Below are 16,270 nucleotides of genomic sequence, written 5' to 3'. Positions count from 1 at the left end.
TGATCACATTCTTGGGAATTAATTCCGCTCATTGGAAAAAAATGGATGTGGAGGCATCCCAAGCAGCCATTAGTATTTCATACATGGTCAGTGGTCACATGGAATGGCTGGTGATATCTGTGGAGCGGAGAGGGGAAGCCGACTGTTGATATCTGCAATGCCAGCCTGTCTGATCAATTTCCCCTAATAATGTTGGCAAAGCAATGACTGCTGGTGCCCCATGGTAAGATTCTCAGCCAATATGGCAGTGTAGATTGCCTTCAATTTTATGGACAATTAAACTAAAGGTCACAACCTTAGATAAGAATTTGAAAATCCACTTTTCTATTGTACAGAACCCCCATCATCATCAAGCACAGCCTTCTCCATTGTATATGGTGCACTTTGTGTAAAACAAGCTTTAGTTCCTCACATTTTTATGCAATCTTTTTGTTCAACCCACTGAATTAATATTGAAATTCTGCAGGTCAACTGCATGAGTTGTTTCGTTTAAAACTAATTGTGGTACAGAACCACAAATAGGAAAAAATTGTCTCAGTCCAAATCTTTATGAACCTGACTGTACATATATGAGAGCTGTTTTACTGCCAAAGGATTTGTATATCTGTCCTTCCAATGTGGAGATAGTCATGTTTGTCAGACCTGATTTTAGGGAACGCTTCCAAGTTTTGTCCCTCCCCCAGCCTGTGACCGGACAGTGGGCAATGCAGAATATCTGATTGGACCCTGTGACTTTTCTGCTTCTCCGAGTCTGAGCCCTAATGCACAGGGACTACGAGAGGTTCATACAAGGTGGGATTTAGGTACATTCACTATACTGTTATAAATAATGTATATTTAATGATGTAATAGTAGGTAGAGAGCTGCTCTATTTATGAATACTATATCCTCTTGGTATTAAATTTTATTCACCTAGCACCTAGCATTTTAACCAATGTCTAAAAATAAAAATTGTGCACCAAAATAACACTGGTGATACACTGCCCTCTATATATTTCACCTGAGGATAGAAGGTGAGCAAATTGTTCCAGTAGCTCCTTGAGCCTTTCAACAGCAAACAGGTTTGTGGAGTTTCTGGAAAGTTACTTTCTGTTTCGTATATATAACAATTTCCGGTCTTTGTACAATGTTCATATGGGATTAGGCAATATTTACGCTCCCCTTCCCGCCACTCCACATTCACTGGGAGGAGCTCCAACATTCTGCTTCTGATAGAGAAAGAAGAACTCCAACCACTGACTGCTGTTTATTTCACATTTCACCACAACTTCCAGATCTCCCGCAGACTGCCAATCATGTCAGGTAAGTACCTGCACAATGACTACCTAGTGAAAGTTTTGTGTAAATGTATCCAAATGTTAGTTCCAGCCTGGGAAACATTCTATGAGTACAATGATGCACTTTATAAATTATTGTTACTCTCAGAGGTTTCCAGGAAAACAGCTCGACTTGTCAACATCACCGGGCCTGATTTATTAAAGTTTTCCAAGGCTGGAGAGGATACACTTTCATCAGTGAAGCTGGGTGATACAGAAAACCTGAACAGATCCAGTTCAGGATTGAAAATATTTGCTAACAAATAGCAAATATAAAATATATCTTCTCTAGTCATGGAAAGCCATATTAATCAGGCCCATTGTTTGTAAATTCCTAGCTTGCCAATTTAGCTGTTTTTTTTGTTTATTTTTGTTTTCAAATTCATTCAAAGCCAACCTTAGCACAGGGCTGAGAACACTGCCTAGGCAGTAATATGTTCCTAAATTCAATATTTAGAAAATATCCTGTGCTTTGAATTTTTTTTCTTTTCTATCACAGCTACTTCTACATCTCGCTCAACATCTAAGAAGCACTTTGTGGATGAACATCGTGAAGCTCTGATATATAGGGTTCCTCTGGTAGAGCCCATCCTGGATAGTCTTATTTCCGCTGATCTGCTCACTTTTGAAGATTATGAAACAATAAGAAAAGAAGGAACGTGTTTCGCACAGATGAGGACACTAATGTACAAATACGTCAGTACCTGGGCGGATCATCAGAAGGATGTATTAAAATATGCCTTAAGAAAACATAATCGAGTTTTGTTGGAAGATCTAGAGAGGTCTTCGCCCTAAAGTGATAATACCTAAATTTCATTTATATCCCTCTCCTCCTCCCCAACAAATGATGTAGTATGGTTCTGGTAATCCTTGATCCTTCTTACTTCTGCTGATTTGTTGACTCCATGAAACAATACAATATCGTATGAAAAGACGACAAGGCTTTACAACAGCTTCATCAGGACCTGCAATGACCATCAGAAGGATATTTTCTAAGAGGCCTTGAAAAGAACAAATTCTGCTTTGGTTGACAATCTAAAGCATCGTGGACCCTATACTCACACCTGACATCATCAATATAACATCTCTTTGAAGAGGCTCTTCTAGACGATATAGTATAACATTTGTTTATGGAAGTAGAAACTCCACTGACTTCTTTCTTATCAAGGGTTATAACTCGGCTACAAACTGAGCATCACATGTTCTGTGACATAGGTTCATCATACTAAGTAATTTCTAATTTCTAATATGCAAGGATCATTTGTACAATTTAGTCTATTCCTGATTCTAACTCAGTTACATATTAAAGTTTATTTCCAGCTGAGCATGTTGTGTCCTGTGTCTCATCTGTGTGTAGGTACTTTCTGTCCCCATAGCACCAATCTACCCCTGACATAGTGACAGTCTCTCTCTGAATGGGGTTTCCCTCACACATTACCCAGATCCTATTTTCCAAGAGTTTGGAGCTGTGCATATCTCACACTAAGCCTGAACTCAACATTGGGGTGCAGGGACAGGGTTTCACCTATATCCCCCAAAAAGGTTGTGTAGGTTTGTAAGGGGCAGATCCTCGGAACTAGAACTAGCTTCAAAATATTACATTACTCATTCGTAGGCTTTAATATACATAAAACTAAAATTATAATTTATTGTAGGGGTCACTCAAGTAAAGTTACTAAATTCCTCCTACAGGACTGAAAGACACACAAATGAGCACTGTACATACAGCACTATTCAGCTCTATGGGGGGCGGGGGGAGCGAGTGAACGGCACCCGGCTGCACTCTCCCCCTTCACTTGTATTGCGGTGGTTCACGGATCCGCCAGGACAAATTCATGAATGGCATTGGACAAGCGCTGTACACACGCCAGATTCGCGTCTAATATCAGCCTTGAAGTGATAATCAGACAAGAATCATCTGACATGTAGCCAAAGACCCCTTCTGTGGCTAAATAAGTCCAGCCTGCTTTTATGAGAAAAAAGGTACAAAAGATCTAAGCTTTATTTTATTGTACTGCAAGGAAAATAGGATTTCAGGTTTATTTATTTCTCGTTTGCTCTTTCTGCCCTGTGCACACCCTGAACGCTCTTTGTATAAACTTTCTCCAGCAGATAATGACCTTCACAGATTTACATTAGCATGCATGTTCTCCAGATAAATAAAACTTTAACCTCTTGATTTATTCATCTCTGCAAGACTGTCATGTCAGACCTGCAGTGAGCCAAAAGAATTTTGTGCAGACTTATCCACAGTCCTCACTTAAATGGGGCAGGTTAGGAAACATATTATGTATGCACTTGTGGCAGACGGTGACATGGTTCCTAAAATAAAAGAATCTTTTTGGTCACAAAATTGTTGCAAGATTTGCATTTCATCCACATGCAAATCTGGTTACCTGTGGTGCAGTTTGCCACTGCCATGCACTCAGCAGCGGTTTGCTGTGCACCCAGGAGTGCAAAGTTTCAAACCTAAACAAAGCTTTACTATTCAAATGTATAACCGCTTTAAGAAGCAGCAGTAATGGAAATTGCAAATAATTTAACTGTAACAATGGCCTACAGAGGTCATGAGTTTCCCTGCACTACAATATGTGGGAAAAACAAGTCCAACAAAAATGGGGAAAAAAACACACGGGGTAAATTTACTGGTTTGTACTTTGTAAATGAATTGTAATTTAGAATGTCCTACAATAGTATAGCAGGTCAAGCAGAATGGCAAAAAGATGTTCTGCTTTTCCTTTCACTGTCCGGTCACTGGCTGGGGGCGGGTCCATGACAGCCTAAGTTCAGGGGAACTCTGTGTACTCTGCAGCAATATATCAACTAATTTTAGTCCGGGTGGTACCGCTTTTTACAATCCCTAGCTGATGGGAAAGTTGCAGCTCCCGGGCAGTTGCTGGTGTTCGGTATTTTCATTACCTGGTGGGTGTTAGGGTCAGTTACCTTTCAATGTGGTCCCTATTCTCCCTATATCTTGGTTCTAAGGTTCTTTACTTGCCCCTTATTTACCTCATTGCTAAAGTGCCAGCCACTCTCCCCCAAAACTGTGTGCAGTTTTGAATCGTCCCGCTTGCTCATCCCAGTTTTATCCCTATCACCCATCAAATCAGGAGCCTCCCAATCATCCCTGGCTATTTAACTAGCTCAGACATAGTACGTGTCTTCACTAGTGCCGAGCCCCCTAGCTCTGCTGAGCATTTCCTTTTCACCTGTCTGTTCATCCAGTGCTTTCCAAGTCCAGCCTCCATGTTAACCCCTTGTTACCCAGTCTGTATTTCTCTGCCTCTTCCCTCGTGCTGTTCCTGTGTTTCTCTGTGACCCCTGGGTCGCCCATGTCACCTGTGCCTCCTGACGCTTCCTGTGTTTCTTAATGGCTCTAGTGATCCCCATGTCATTGGTGTCTATTTCCTGGTTTTCTGGTTCTTGACTCCTGCTTTGTTTGTGACCTCTCTTGCCTGCTGCCTTCCTTGACCTTCTCCTGCCCAGTGATTTCTTATTGTGCATTGTCCTGCCCAACCTGGAAGCAGCCAGCAGCGCAACATCCTCACCACTAGAGGCGCTGAAGAAGACCTGGCTGCTGCTTAGATTCTGCACCCTTCTTACACAACTATTGTGCAAGCTGTAGCACCCCCCAGAGGCTCTGTCCCTCCTAGCGTGACACCTAACATTAACCAGCTATTCAGAAAGCCAACCACCAGAAGGTTGCTTGAGAAATGAGCAGTTTGTGCCTCTCAGCTCAGTTTAACTTACACCAATGATCTTTTTGGCTATCTGTAAGGGTGACATTCTTCCTAATGGCTAGCAATGTAAGACACATTCTTCCCACTGACCACCACACTAAAAGACTGTGAGCTGTGGATATAATAATTATAGCAGGGGGTTCCCTGGGACTTGAAATCTATTGCAAGGGTTAAAAAGTTTGAAAAACTTTCCATAAATGTCTGGCCCCTTGTCTTTCTTTTTCTTTTTTTGCAGTAATCATTATTTTTTTGGAGGATGGATTAAAGTAATTAAAGACGTTGAAAAATAAACCCACTTGTGGACTTTTTAAATCATTTTCTAAAAACCTGTTTGTGATATCTGCACAGCCGTTAAAGAATTTGTATCCTGACTCTGCCTCTCTGACATTCCAAAGAAGAGAAATACACTTTTACTTTCACTTCCGAGTTTGCAGGAAGTTCCACAGAAATGGCTCGTAAGTCCAGAACTAACCAAAATTATTTTGGGCATGTGTGTGCATAATAGAACAAATGTGAGTGTATACGTGTGTGTTTGTGTAGGTGCTTGTATACGTGCGTGTGCTTTTCTTGTGTGTTTTTCACTTGCTGATAAAGAAAAGGAATGTTGCACAATTCTAATGTCAGTGTTGTCTTTGCTTTCTGCAGACAGAGTCTTCGAGGGCAACCCGAGTGATTTATTGAAAGTCCTGGAAAGGGATGCAGAGAACAGTAAGTGTTGTCATTGTTGCTTGAAACTTAAGACAACTTAGCAACTGTGTCTCCTCCCTTCACCGGTCACTGTGTGTCGCATTCACTATAAGGGCTTTTCACGCTAGTGTGCATGAGATTTAAAGACCCAATCAAGTTTAGGTAAAATGCTTTATTTACAAATATGGATAAAAAAGTCCTTTAGGATGACAAAAGATTGCTAGCTGGAAGGCTCACACTGACACTGTGTGTCCTTTCTGCAATGAACGCTTCTATCTTTTCTGCTAGCAAGTCTCTACAGGAAGATCCCACCCCAGTCAGTGACTTGCACTGCGGTTTCTGCACAGTTTGTAGCCGGCGTCAGTGACCAATTCTAGTACTGCTCACGTCATATCTATTCATTTCCTATAGAGCTGTCACAGGGAGACCTCACATGCAGGGACTATGGACATGCAAGCAGTTCCCTGGCATGACGAAGCAGTAAATGCACCGCAAACTCACCAACAGTGTGAACATCACCTAAGAATTAGGCTAGGTACACACGTGCAATAATTATCATTTGAAAACGAACGATCAAAGATTATTCCCAATTATTTTGAACAATCGTATTGTGCACAATTCTCTACATGCTGTAACAATATGATCGTTCAAATATAATCCACCAATATTGTGCACACTATATACGATCGTTTGAACGATGCAGGAAGTGAAATGGAAAGGAGAAAGTGTATCACAGAACAATCCATGATCACGACGGTACACACAATAGGTTACAAACGATCGTCGCCCAATCAGATCCACTGGGATGGTCGTTCGTTTCCAGCGAGTTCGTTTTCTTCGCTCGTCGGCATCGTTGACCAGTCTTTTTGCACTTTTTTTGTTAACAATTATCGAACGATCTGTCGTGGATCGCTCGTTTTCAATGACAATTATTGCACGTGTGTAAGCAGCCTTATGCACGGAGCTGCAGATGTGGAAGTAGCAATTAATAGTTAGTATTCTATTCAATCTAAGATGACGACAGTCTGGTGATCAGTCACAGATTGTTACAGTAGCTAGTACCCCATAGAAGTGGTAGAATTCCCCCCAGCACTTATCGGTCCGTGTTTTTTGCCCGGGTGGGGAATTACCTCTCACTCAGGCCTTCAGCAAACCCCGGCCTCTTGGATAGTGAGGCAGAGGCCAAAAACAGCTTGGGCCCCAGCTTAATGGGCCACACACAGGCTCTCTTCTCATATACCCATACCTATCTCTTCACCCCTTTTCCCCCTGGTTCACTGGAACTTTCCAGATATTTATCCCTTGGTAAAAGACCACCCTAAAAACACCAATCTCACCGGCTGGTCACGGGGATAAGAATCCATCACCTGTGACTAATTACTCCTACAACTGTATACAGGGAGATCTTTCCAATAAGAGGTGGAGACATCCAATCAACAAGCTAAGAACATTTATATTGCTAGCTAAAAAATAACTTCCCTTCCATAAACACTTCCCCAAATACAGGGTCCTTACAGACCTTAAAAAAACTCACCATCCTTCCAATGTGCCATTATGAAGCAGATTCTAGCAATACTAGACTTTTCATGGTTATCCCAAGCCACTCCTTCAGTTCTGAAGGAATAGGATGACCATTGAGCACTTATTAATATTTGTATCATTATTAATAATAATAATATTAATAATAATAAACAGGATTTATATAGTGCCAAATTATTACGCAGCACTGTACATTAAATAGGGGTTGCAAATGACAGACAAATACAGGAAGTGATACAGGAAGAGAGGACCTGGCCCCGAAGAGCTTACAATCTAGTAGGTGGGGGGATTTCACACACAATAAGATGGGAGATATGTAATGGTGGGAAGTAGTGATGGTTTCAAAAGGCAGAAGAAGATGGGTAGGCAAGTTTTAAAAAATAGGTGCATGTGATGAGGTTATGAGTGAGGAAGTCATTAGTAGGTCATTGGAGGAGCTGAGAGAACGGCTGGGGGAGTATTTTTTTTTACCAAGTCAGAAATGTAAGTGGGACAATAACTGTGGAGGGATTTAAAGGCAAAACACAGGAGCTAGAATGTTATTCTAAGGTGAAATGGAAGCCAGTGTAGAGATCTGCAAAGTGATGCAACGGAAGAGGAGCGGAGGGAAGGATGGATGAGTCTGGCTGCAACGTTCATAATAGATTGTAGAGGAGAGAGTCGGGTTAGTGGAATACCAGAGAGGAGGAGGTTACAGTAGTCCAGACGGGAGATGATAAGAGCATGTACAAGGAGTTTGGTGGTCTCTGGGGACAGGTAGGGGCAGATTTTGGAAATGCTGCGTAGGTGAATGTGACAGGTCCTGGTAATGTTCTGAATATGGGGGGTAAATGAGAGGGCAGAGTAAAAAATCCTGAAGCATTCAACACAAAAATTGGCATTATGTCTGGTGATGTAAAATAGATGAATATATTGATAATTCTCCATTGTTCAGGCAGACGGCACTTTGTGGATGAACACGAGGAGACCCTGATAAATGAAACCAATAATGTAAATGCCATATTGGATGATCTCCTGGAGGAGGAACTACTGTCACATCAACAACACACCAACATTCGCAGGAAACGGACCTCAAAAGATAAGATGAGAATGCTCTACCAATACGTCTTTGTCTGGGATATGGAAGAAAAGGACACGTTCTTGGAAATACTGACGAAACACAACAAAACACTTATTGCAAACATGGAGAAGGGGAATCATATGGAAGCGATGGAAAGCAGTAAGTCTATATAAGATGTACCTGGCAGGGATAGATTTCTGCTACTGAAGTTTGAGTATTACCTGCTTTTGGCATAAGAAATATCCCTTCCATTAGGATGACCCCAGGACATTTCTTTATCTTTCTGGTTTTTATCTTGTGCTATGCTCACATAGATATATGCTGTACCTAGATCTAAATCCATAACTGGTACTTGGTATTGCAATTGTAACTTATATTTCATGCAAGTCTTTCCTTTCTTTAGTTTTTGAATGAAGGCCTTTAAATTAAGTTTTTCTATGTCCAAAATTAGTATTTGAACTTTTGGATGGTGTAGAGAGTAGGAACCTCTGTCGGGTTCCTTTTTTCTTCCGGTGTCTCCTCTGCAGGAAGTCTAGGGGGTAAACCTCTGAATTCCCTGATGACCATTGGTACTCCATCAGAAAGCTTTGGCAGTGTTTTAGGAGACACTTATTCCAATGACAAATTTTTAACAAAGTGGTTTGCCATCCCAGTGAATCATGGCGGGGGTGGGGGAGTGGTGTTTGGAGCAACTTCAAACATGGACAATTAGTGTCCGTAAAAGATGAGATTTTCTCCTATATTGGTAAGAAACTCCCGTCCTGTTGTGTCTCCAGACTAAGGACTAAGGAGTAATCTCTCCAGTGGGGCATAGATAATCATAAAAAAATCCTTCCCCACTAATGCCCAAAAAAGAAATTTACCTGGCTAGAGTTTTATTTTTCTTTACAGCTATATATCACAGAAAGAATAAAATGTCACAACCATTCACTCTGAATATTGTAAATGTGTTCTCTTCTAGCCCAGTCCAGTGAAGATTCACAAGAATACTTTTTATTGTCATCTAGTTCCCGTTCCTCTTATTCCCGTATTGATGGCAATGACTGTGACTTATGTGGGAAGGTAACAAATTCTTCCGTCTTTATATATTTTATAGATTTTTTTAAAGACATTTATTACTTTTTAATCTAACAACAACAGATTTGACTGTGATCAAAATGATGGTTTAGGTCAAGGTGGAGCCCAATGAGCTCATTCAGCCTCATTCAACTGTGAAATCTCCATGCCCTAAATCTCAGCTCTGTATCTGTTCATTTTGATCTAGTTTTGGGCGTCCCCTTTATTTCCACCTGCATTCCAGCGCCTTTTGCTGAGGACATAAATAAAATAATCAACAGTGATGATGGAGGCCTCTAATCATGGTCACAGTAGATGCCGAGACCTCACTAAAATTGTCCTCCAGAGGAGAAATCCTGCAGATAAAATCTTAAGGAGCAGTTTAATAAAACATTTCCTTGCAGACTGCGCTAATGACTGAAAGCACATCTGCAGAACTCAAGGGTCCTTTAAAGTTTGAGTAATACATATTACACAACTGGTTGTTAATTACAGAAAAACCTTAATATGATTCTGGTTTTCCAGGGCTCGGGGTGTGCAACCTATGTGTGGTGTGAATTCCTATGAACATTGCTGGCATTTTCTATGTAATAAAGATGATACAATCACATTCTCTAAACTTAAGCTAAGCTAATACTTAAAGTGTTTTTCTTTTATACAGTATATTATTTTTTAAAAGCTATGTCCCTGTTTTCGTAAATTACAATATTAAACCATGGCTGTAGAGCATTTCTTGACATTTTTTGCTTTATCTTAGAATCATGACCCTGCCGATATTCCAGTTAAGCCAAATATAACTGGGAATACATACAGGTAAGTGATGTAATGATTATCACCATAAAATAAGTAAGAAAAAAAAATAGGTTCAGACGTTTCCAGTAAAGTCCTGTTAATACTGTAACATACAAAAACACTGTGGACAATTGTGCTCCTCTAAACTTGTGGTCGGTTTGGTAAAGACTCTTGTCTGTTCTAGCAAAGTGGTGTCCTGTGTACAAACCCAGCTCCATAAAGACATAATATACCAGATTTAAAGTGGAGAAGGATGTGCAGAGTCTTGACCTCAAACCTAATAAATACATTTAGGATTTTGAGCCAGATCTTCTCTCCAATTTCAGTGCTTGACCTTATTAGACCCTTGACATTTTTTAGCTTAATGGGTGCCAATTCCCACAGACACTGCAAAAAATCTGCCTACCTAATCATTGGCACCACCAGGAAACTCCAACACAAAACATGGGAATGATACATAGTGCTTTATCAAGGAAAAAGACAATGAGTTAATATGTACATCTTTAAAAACATTCCAAGGTTCCCTTATTATTTGACTCGCCTGTACCATATCGTTTTGGGGAACTTTACACCAGACCTCTATTGCTAATTTATCTTTTTCATAAATGCAGATTGGAACTTAGATGTGCCGGACGCTTCCGTTGTTCAGAGACCGGCATTAAATTTCAGGTGACCCGTCCAGTGACCATTGAGTATGAAATGGAGTCCTGGTATAACTACATAAACAATCCACATTTTAAAATATCTGACGTCTTGGGACCTCTGTTCAAAATTAAATCAACTATATCACCCAACGTAGTGTCTGCAGTGTACCTTCCACACTACGTGTGCTTAAAAAGTAAGTTACTGATAACATTCTATGAAATTTCCTAACAGCTTATATACATCATCACAATATTACAGCATGACAATATAAATATGTTTCATATTTCAAATATAAGTATATTTCATCATCTTGTTTTATAGACCTGAGTGAAGTCCCCTCTTGGATTAAATGTGCTCATTTCAAAGATGGAAACTTGAGTGTGGAAACACCAACACAAATTCTACCATTCCATGTTGTTCTGGAAAACCCCTCATTTTCCTCTTTTGGGGTTTTCTGCATGAATTTGTTACGAACGGCATTGGCTAAGTACATTCCAATACATGGCAAAGTGCTCTTGTACTTCAGAACAGCCGGAAGAAAATATATAGAATATAAAGTACACCTGTACCTAATGCCTGCCTTTGCCCTAATAGACAAGGTAAATTGAACTAGTCATTTGAAGTTATGGGCTTGTATTTGCAATGTTGAAGTCAGAGGGATAGGGGGGACTTATTGACAAGCTTTGTAAAACATTGAGGGGTCTAGACTGCTACTGTAGTCCTAAACTGGGCTTGCATTTGACATGTTGATGTGATCAGAGGGATGGGGAGCTTACATCTTAAAATTAAAAAACATATCATAACAATAACCCTCAACTTTTAACTTCCCTTTAACTTCTGAGAATAACCTAACATTAAACCATGAATACTCAAGCCAATTTTGACCCTCAAACCAAAATAAACTCCCTAAACACTAAGTTGATCCCAGGACTTAGGTTTTAACTTTTATCTTCTTGAGAGTCAATCATCCACACGGTCGCCCCTACTTTGTGTTTTGGGGTAATTTTTATAGTTTTCCCAAGTCTTTGGTTCAGCCAGGTGACATACTGGATCCTCTTCAGAACTTTTCTCATTTATGGGCTGTCCTAAATGGTGCAAGGAGCAGCAGGCAGGGCATTGTGATGAGGTTTGACAGATGCTGACCTAATACTATGTGGCCACCCCATTCAACATATAGCTGCCCTAAAATAATTATTCGTTTTTTTACTTTAGTAAGAAAAAAAGTGTGCATATATTGCATTACAGGTGCATTTATCTTTTACAGGAATTTTTAGAAGGAAAAACTAAAAATGGTTTCAAAAAGATTGATAAACCCCCAAGAACCAGAACCATCTACACAAAGAAAAAATACATTGTGAATGGACCAGAGCATGCTCATGTAGAACCCACGGTAAGATGGATAAACATACACAGATAGGCATATATTGTGCTCAAATCTCATCTAAAGTAAAATGGTCGCCAGTCTTTGTACTTCATACCTAGCTTGTGATGAATTCATCTAGGCAAAGGTACCTTCAAGGAAAATGTGCCTAAAAGATAAATAAACCCAGGGATATATCCAACTTGACTTCTCATGCCAAGAATTACCCTGTCTTGCCATTCCTTCAAGCCTCCACTGAGGCCAATAATCAAAATGAAAATCTTTTAAACCTTAGCAAATAGTGGAGTAGGCAAGTTTAGGATTTACAGGAATTACAAACTCTGCATTTCCATAAAGAAGAAAAAAATTACTTAACTCTCCACACTCAAACATCACTTGGCAATAATGGTGAGAAATTGGCCATTTTTGTTTTTTACATAGATTTATATTCATAGAATCACAGACATTGTATGCTGTCAACCTTTTACCAGATTTAACAATCTTTTGATATTAAAGCAACCAGTTTGATGCTCAGATTTGTCTCTTTAAGCTATAAGCCTCTCAATAACATTAACTTTTATTTTAAAATGATTTAGGAGCTGGAGGTGCAATGTGTCTCTCCATTAGAGAGTTACACAGATATCACCATGGATGCTGCTTCAGTGAAGGCGATTGACTTACGTCTGGTGGAAGAAAATGGCCAGAACAAGGTTTGGGGTTGTTATATGTCAAGAGGTAAGATCTACCAACTCACTAATTCATCCAAAAGGTTGTGTGGCTCATTGATTTCATCTAATATGAAGTGCTCAGTTTCTAACCGATCATTATAGATTATGGCATATATATATTATTAAAAAAACACTGATTTAACTTTTTTTTTTTTTTTGTAGGAGAAGTTGAAGACTTGCAGTCACAAGTTCCCAAACGTGCCATACCAGGTATGACATAAAGAACGTCTTGCTAGAATATTAAATGAGTTCTGTGCTTTGAGATGTAAAACTGAAATGTTTAAATAAGTAGTAGTTCTACATATAAAGTAGAAATACATCCATGCTGCCTCCAATGGAACATTCTACCAGTTGTTTTTACCAAAATTGTCAAATGACATGGGGTGAGGAGTGAATTTGTCAGGGAGCTTCTTATATCGATGATACTTGGAAGACTTTCCTAAAATCTGTAAAAACCATGTTTATTTGAGAGCAATCTTAGAAGTAGTTAGCAGGCCTTCAGGTTGGCCTAAGCACATTTTGGAACCCAGATGTCTGGGGCGACCTGGTCACCAGCATCACAGCAGCCGTTAACGGTCCTACAAATGACATATGGTCAGTGATCACCAATCTTTCGGACCACTAAAATGATCATTTTAAATACAACGGCATATAGTAGAAGTGCGCATGTTCCAGATCTGGAATCCGGACTGTGCATGTGCGTGGAGCCGTGTGACACTCAAAGGGGAAAAAACTCCCCCCCCCCCCCCGAGTGTCATGATGATGCCAGGACCCACACACTCTCCCATTGCAGGCTCAGACCTGCTTGATAAACATCAGGAGAAGGGCCATCCTGGGGGGCGCACCAGTCAGAGCAGCGGACCACTGGTTGGCAACTGCTGGTCTATGTTATTGCTGTTTCCATCCTAGGCAGCCATTGATGTATAAAAAGATAAAACAAAGTAATTAAGGACATAAAATAAGCCTATGCCCGTAATAGCAATCATGCCATGCAAAAGCCTCAGACCATCCATGCCACCGATCATGCAACTTAGATTCCATACTGGAATCTTGAAGTCCAAACTTTTGCTCATGTTCTACACACAGGGTTCCTATTTACGGATCACCTGCCTTGCTGGTCTGCCTTCTGACTACAACCCTTCAGGATTGGATCCTAGTTCAGTCTTTCAGTCTTGTTACAGAAAGCTAGTGGAGGAAGAGATTGGTCTGTCAGACTATCCAAAACAGCATTTGGTAGATGCTGAGGGACTTCAACCATTAGAAGAAAAATAGAAACAGAAGTAGACAGAGGTAGCCAAACCTCCTTCCTAGGTAGACAGAAACAAAGGTGATACTCACAGGGAAAATCTCAATGTTGTCATATTCATCCCCCAAATTCCAGGAGCTGACTGTATATCTATCACTTTTAACAGGGATGACTCTGGTTTTATAAGATATTTTATAGAGCAGCGGTTGCACCAGCCAAAGCCACGTGCCACGTCTTCAGTACAGTTCCCAGGCTCAGGGAAGTGGGCAGGCTGTGTCCCTGGAACAGGACGGGGTTATGTCATAAGGAGGTTTCTCCCCTTTTGAGTGACACCTGGCTCCCCGCGCATGGGTGGTCAGTAGTTGGTGATTTTAGTGGTACGTGGGACCAAAAAGGTTGGCGACCACTGTTATAGAAAATTGATTGGTTACATAGATTTTTATTATTGCAGCTGTTTCTGCTTTGGACTCAAAAGCTAAGTTTGTGGATAAACATCGGGAGCAACTGATACAATGGGTGTCCCTAGTGGATCCCATTCTGGACAGTCTTGTGGCCCAGGAGCTGCTGAACAATGAAGAATATGACACAATCCGAAGCAAGAAAACCACTCAGGAACAGATGAGAGAGCTGTTTAGGATTATCAGAGGATGGGGTATGACCCAAAAGATCAAGGTTTGTGAGGCTCTAGAGGAGCACAATCCAACTCTCATACAGCATCTGAGCGAAGTTTAAAGGGACATTGTTACAAATCCACTCATGTTTGTTTTTTGGACATATCATCAGTTTATAGTCCTCTCCTTATGTATCATAACCCAACCTAGTCATATTTGTGGTATACTAATGGGCAAGGTGTAAGGTCTTTTTCTAGTTGCAGGTCCAAGGTCAACAGTAGGAGCCAGGCCTACTTTCCAGCTGAAAAAAAGACCCAGCATATGTGCAGTTGTTTGTTTACATAGGAGAACAATGCTATGACGTGCTCCATCTAAAGCTGCGTACACACGTCCAATTTTTATCGTTGGAAATGAACGACGAACGAACGACGAACGACCGATTGGCCAAAAATCGTTCGTAAAAAAAGTAACCATCGATGCCGACGAACGAGGATAGTCGTTGGAAATGAATGACCGGCGGATCGGATTGGACGACGATCGTTGACCATCTATCGTGTGTACGGTCGTTCAGTGATCGTCCATGGTCTGAGCATGCGCGATGAACGAACGTTCGCTCACTTCCTGTGGTGCACGTCACTTCCTGTATCGTTCAAACGATCGCATCTATCGTGTGATAGACCAATATCTGCGAACGATCGTGTCGTTATCTGTATGTATAGGATCGGTGCCATACGATCGTTCGCAGATATCGTGCAGGATCGTTCGTAGTTCGTTTACCAACGATATTAATTGAAAGTGTGTACGTAGCTTAAGATCCTCCACCGATGCATTTGCCCTGAGAAAATCTTCTTCAGACTCGTATTTGACCTCTCCTGATCTGTGTTTAATTTCTCATTAATTTATCTGCTTCAACATTCCTGTTGAATTGTATGAAGAAAGCAAATTTTGATGTGAACAAAACTCAAGAGCATGATGGTCCTTAAAGTGAGAGTTACCCTACAATGAAGTGATAGTGACCATGATGACCATGAAGAACTTTAATAAATCAGGCTCATTATCTTACTCTACACACACACAAATTTACACTGGCCTCTAGTTGTCACACATACTGTGGCAGAGGTTTCCCTTATAGGAAGTCTTTCCATCTATTTACAATATGTAACACGCTACATAAATCCCGAGAAAGCCTGTAGGCGAAATGCGTCGGGACATGAGACATTAAACACATGTATTTTTTTCACAATCTATAGACTAGGGATCCTCTGTATGGCTACAAGGTCTCATCTATCTATCTATCTATCTATCTATCTATCTATCTATCTATCTATCTATCTATCATGTAGTTTTGAATGAGCATGACCTAGCTATTTGATCTATGTTACATAAAATTATGTGAATTGTTTATGCTATTGTGATTTAATACACTTAAGTTTGTTCTGAAAACCCCTAGCTTTTTCTCCTTTGTTCTCTTCATACAAATTAAACATCAC

At 40.4% G+C, this 16,270-nt stretch overlaps 1 protein-coding gene and 1 long non-coding RNA gene across 4 annotated transcripts; both read left to right on the top strand.

Moving 5' to 3' along the window:
• The first annotated feature begins 1,166 nt into the window (after nt 1-1,166).
• LOC140334904 (uncharacterized) lies at nt 1,167-2,641 on the top strand. The gene is made up of 2 exons (XR_011921643.1): nt 1,167-1,302; nt 1,816-2,641. It is a non-coding gene; the product is annotated as an uncharacterized lncRNA (long non-coding RNA).
• Nucleotides 2,642-5,424: 2,783 nt separating this feature from the next.
• On the top strand, nt 5,425-16,223 carry LOC140334897 (NACHT, LRR and PYD domains-containing protein 1a allele 5-like). Of its 3 annotated transcripts, none has more exons than XM_072417166.1 (11): nt 5,425-5,511; nt 5,702-5,764; nt 8,217-8,501; nt 9,304-9,404; nt 10,156-10,211; nt 10,802-11,028; nt 11,157-11,434; nt 12,100-12,225; nt 12,792-12,930; nt 13,086-13,133; nt 14,621-16,223. In XM_072417166.1, the coding sequence occupies exons 1-11, from the start codon at nt 5,505-5,507 to the stop codon at nt 14,899-14,901; spliced, it is 1,611 nt and encodes a 536-aa protein (XP_072273267.1). In that variant the 5' UTR covers nt 5,425-5,504; the 3' UTR covers nt 14,902-16,223. The 3 variants fall into 3 exon arrangements, with proteins under 3 accessions (XP_072273267.1, XP_072273268.1, XP_072273269.1); XM_072417167.1 differs by lacking the exon at nt 5,425-5,511 and adding an exon at nt 5,515-5,568; XM_072417168.1 differs by lacking the exon at nt 5,425-5,511 and having other exon boundaries at nt 8,221-8,501.
• Nucleotides 16,224-16,270: the final 47 nt, after the last annotated feature.

This window comes from Pyxicephalus adspersus, chromosome 7 (genome assembly GCF_032062135.1).
Source record: "Pyxicephalus adspersus chromosome 7, UCB_Pads_2.0, whole genome shotgun sequence".
Taxonomy (NCBI): domain Eukaryota; kingdom Metazoa; phylum Chordata; class Amphibia; order Anura; family Pyxicephalidae; genus Pyxicephalus; species Pyxicephalus adspersus.
Note: the sequence above shows the minus strand (reverse complement) of the source record. Positions and strands in the feature narration are given on the sequence as shown.

Coding starts and splice junctions, on each gene's coding strand:
- LOC140334897 (XM_072417166.1), top strand. Junction 11,029..11,156: donor ACACTACGTGTGCTTAAAAA/GTAAGTTACTGA, acceptor CTTGTTTTATAG/ACCTGAGTGAAGTCCCCTCT. Junction 12,226..12,791: donor ATGCTCATGTAGAACCCACG/GTAAGATGGATA, acceptor AAAATGATTTAG/GAGCTGGAGGTGCAATGTGT.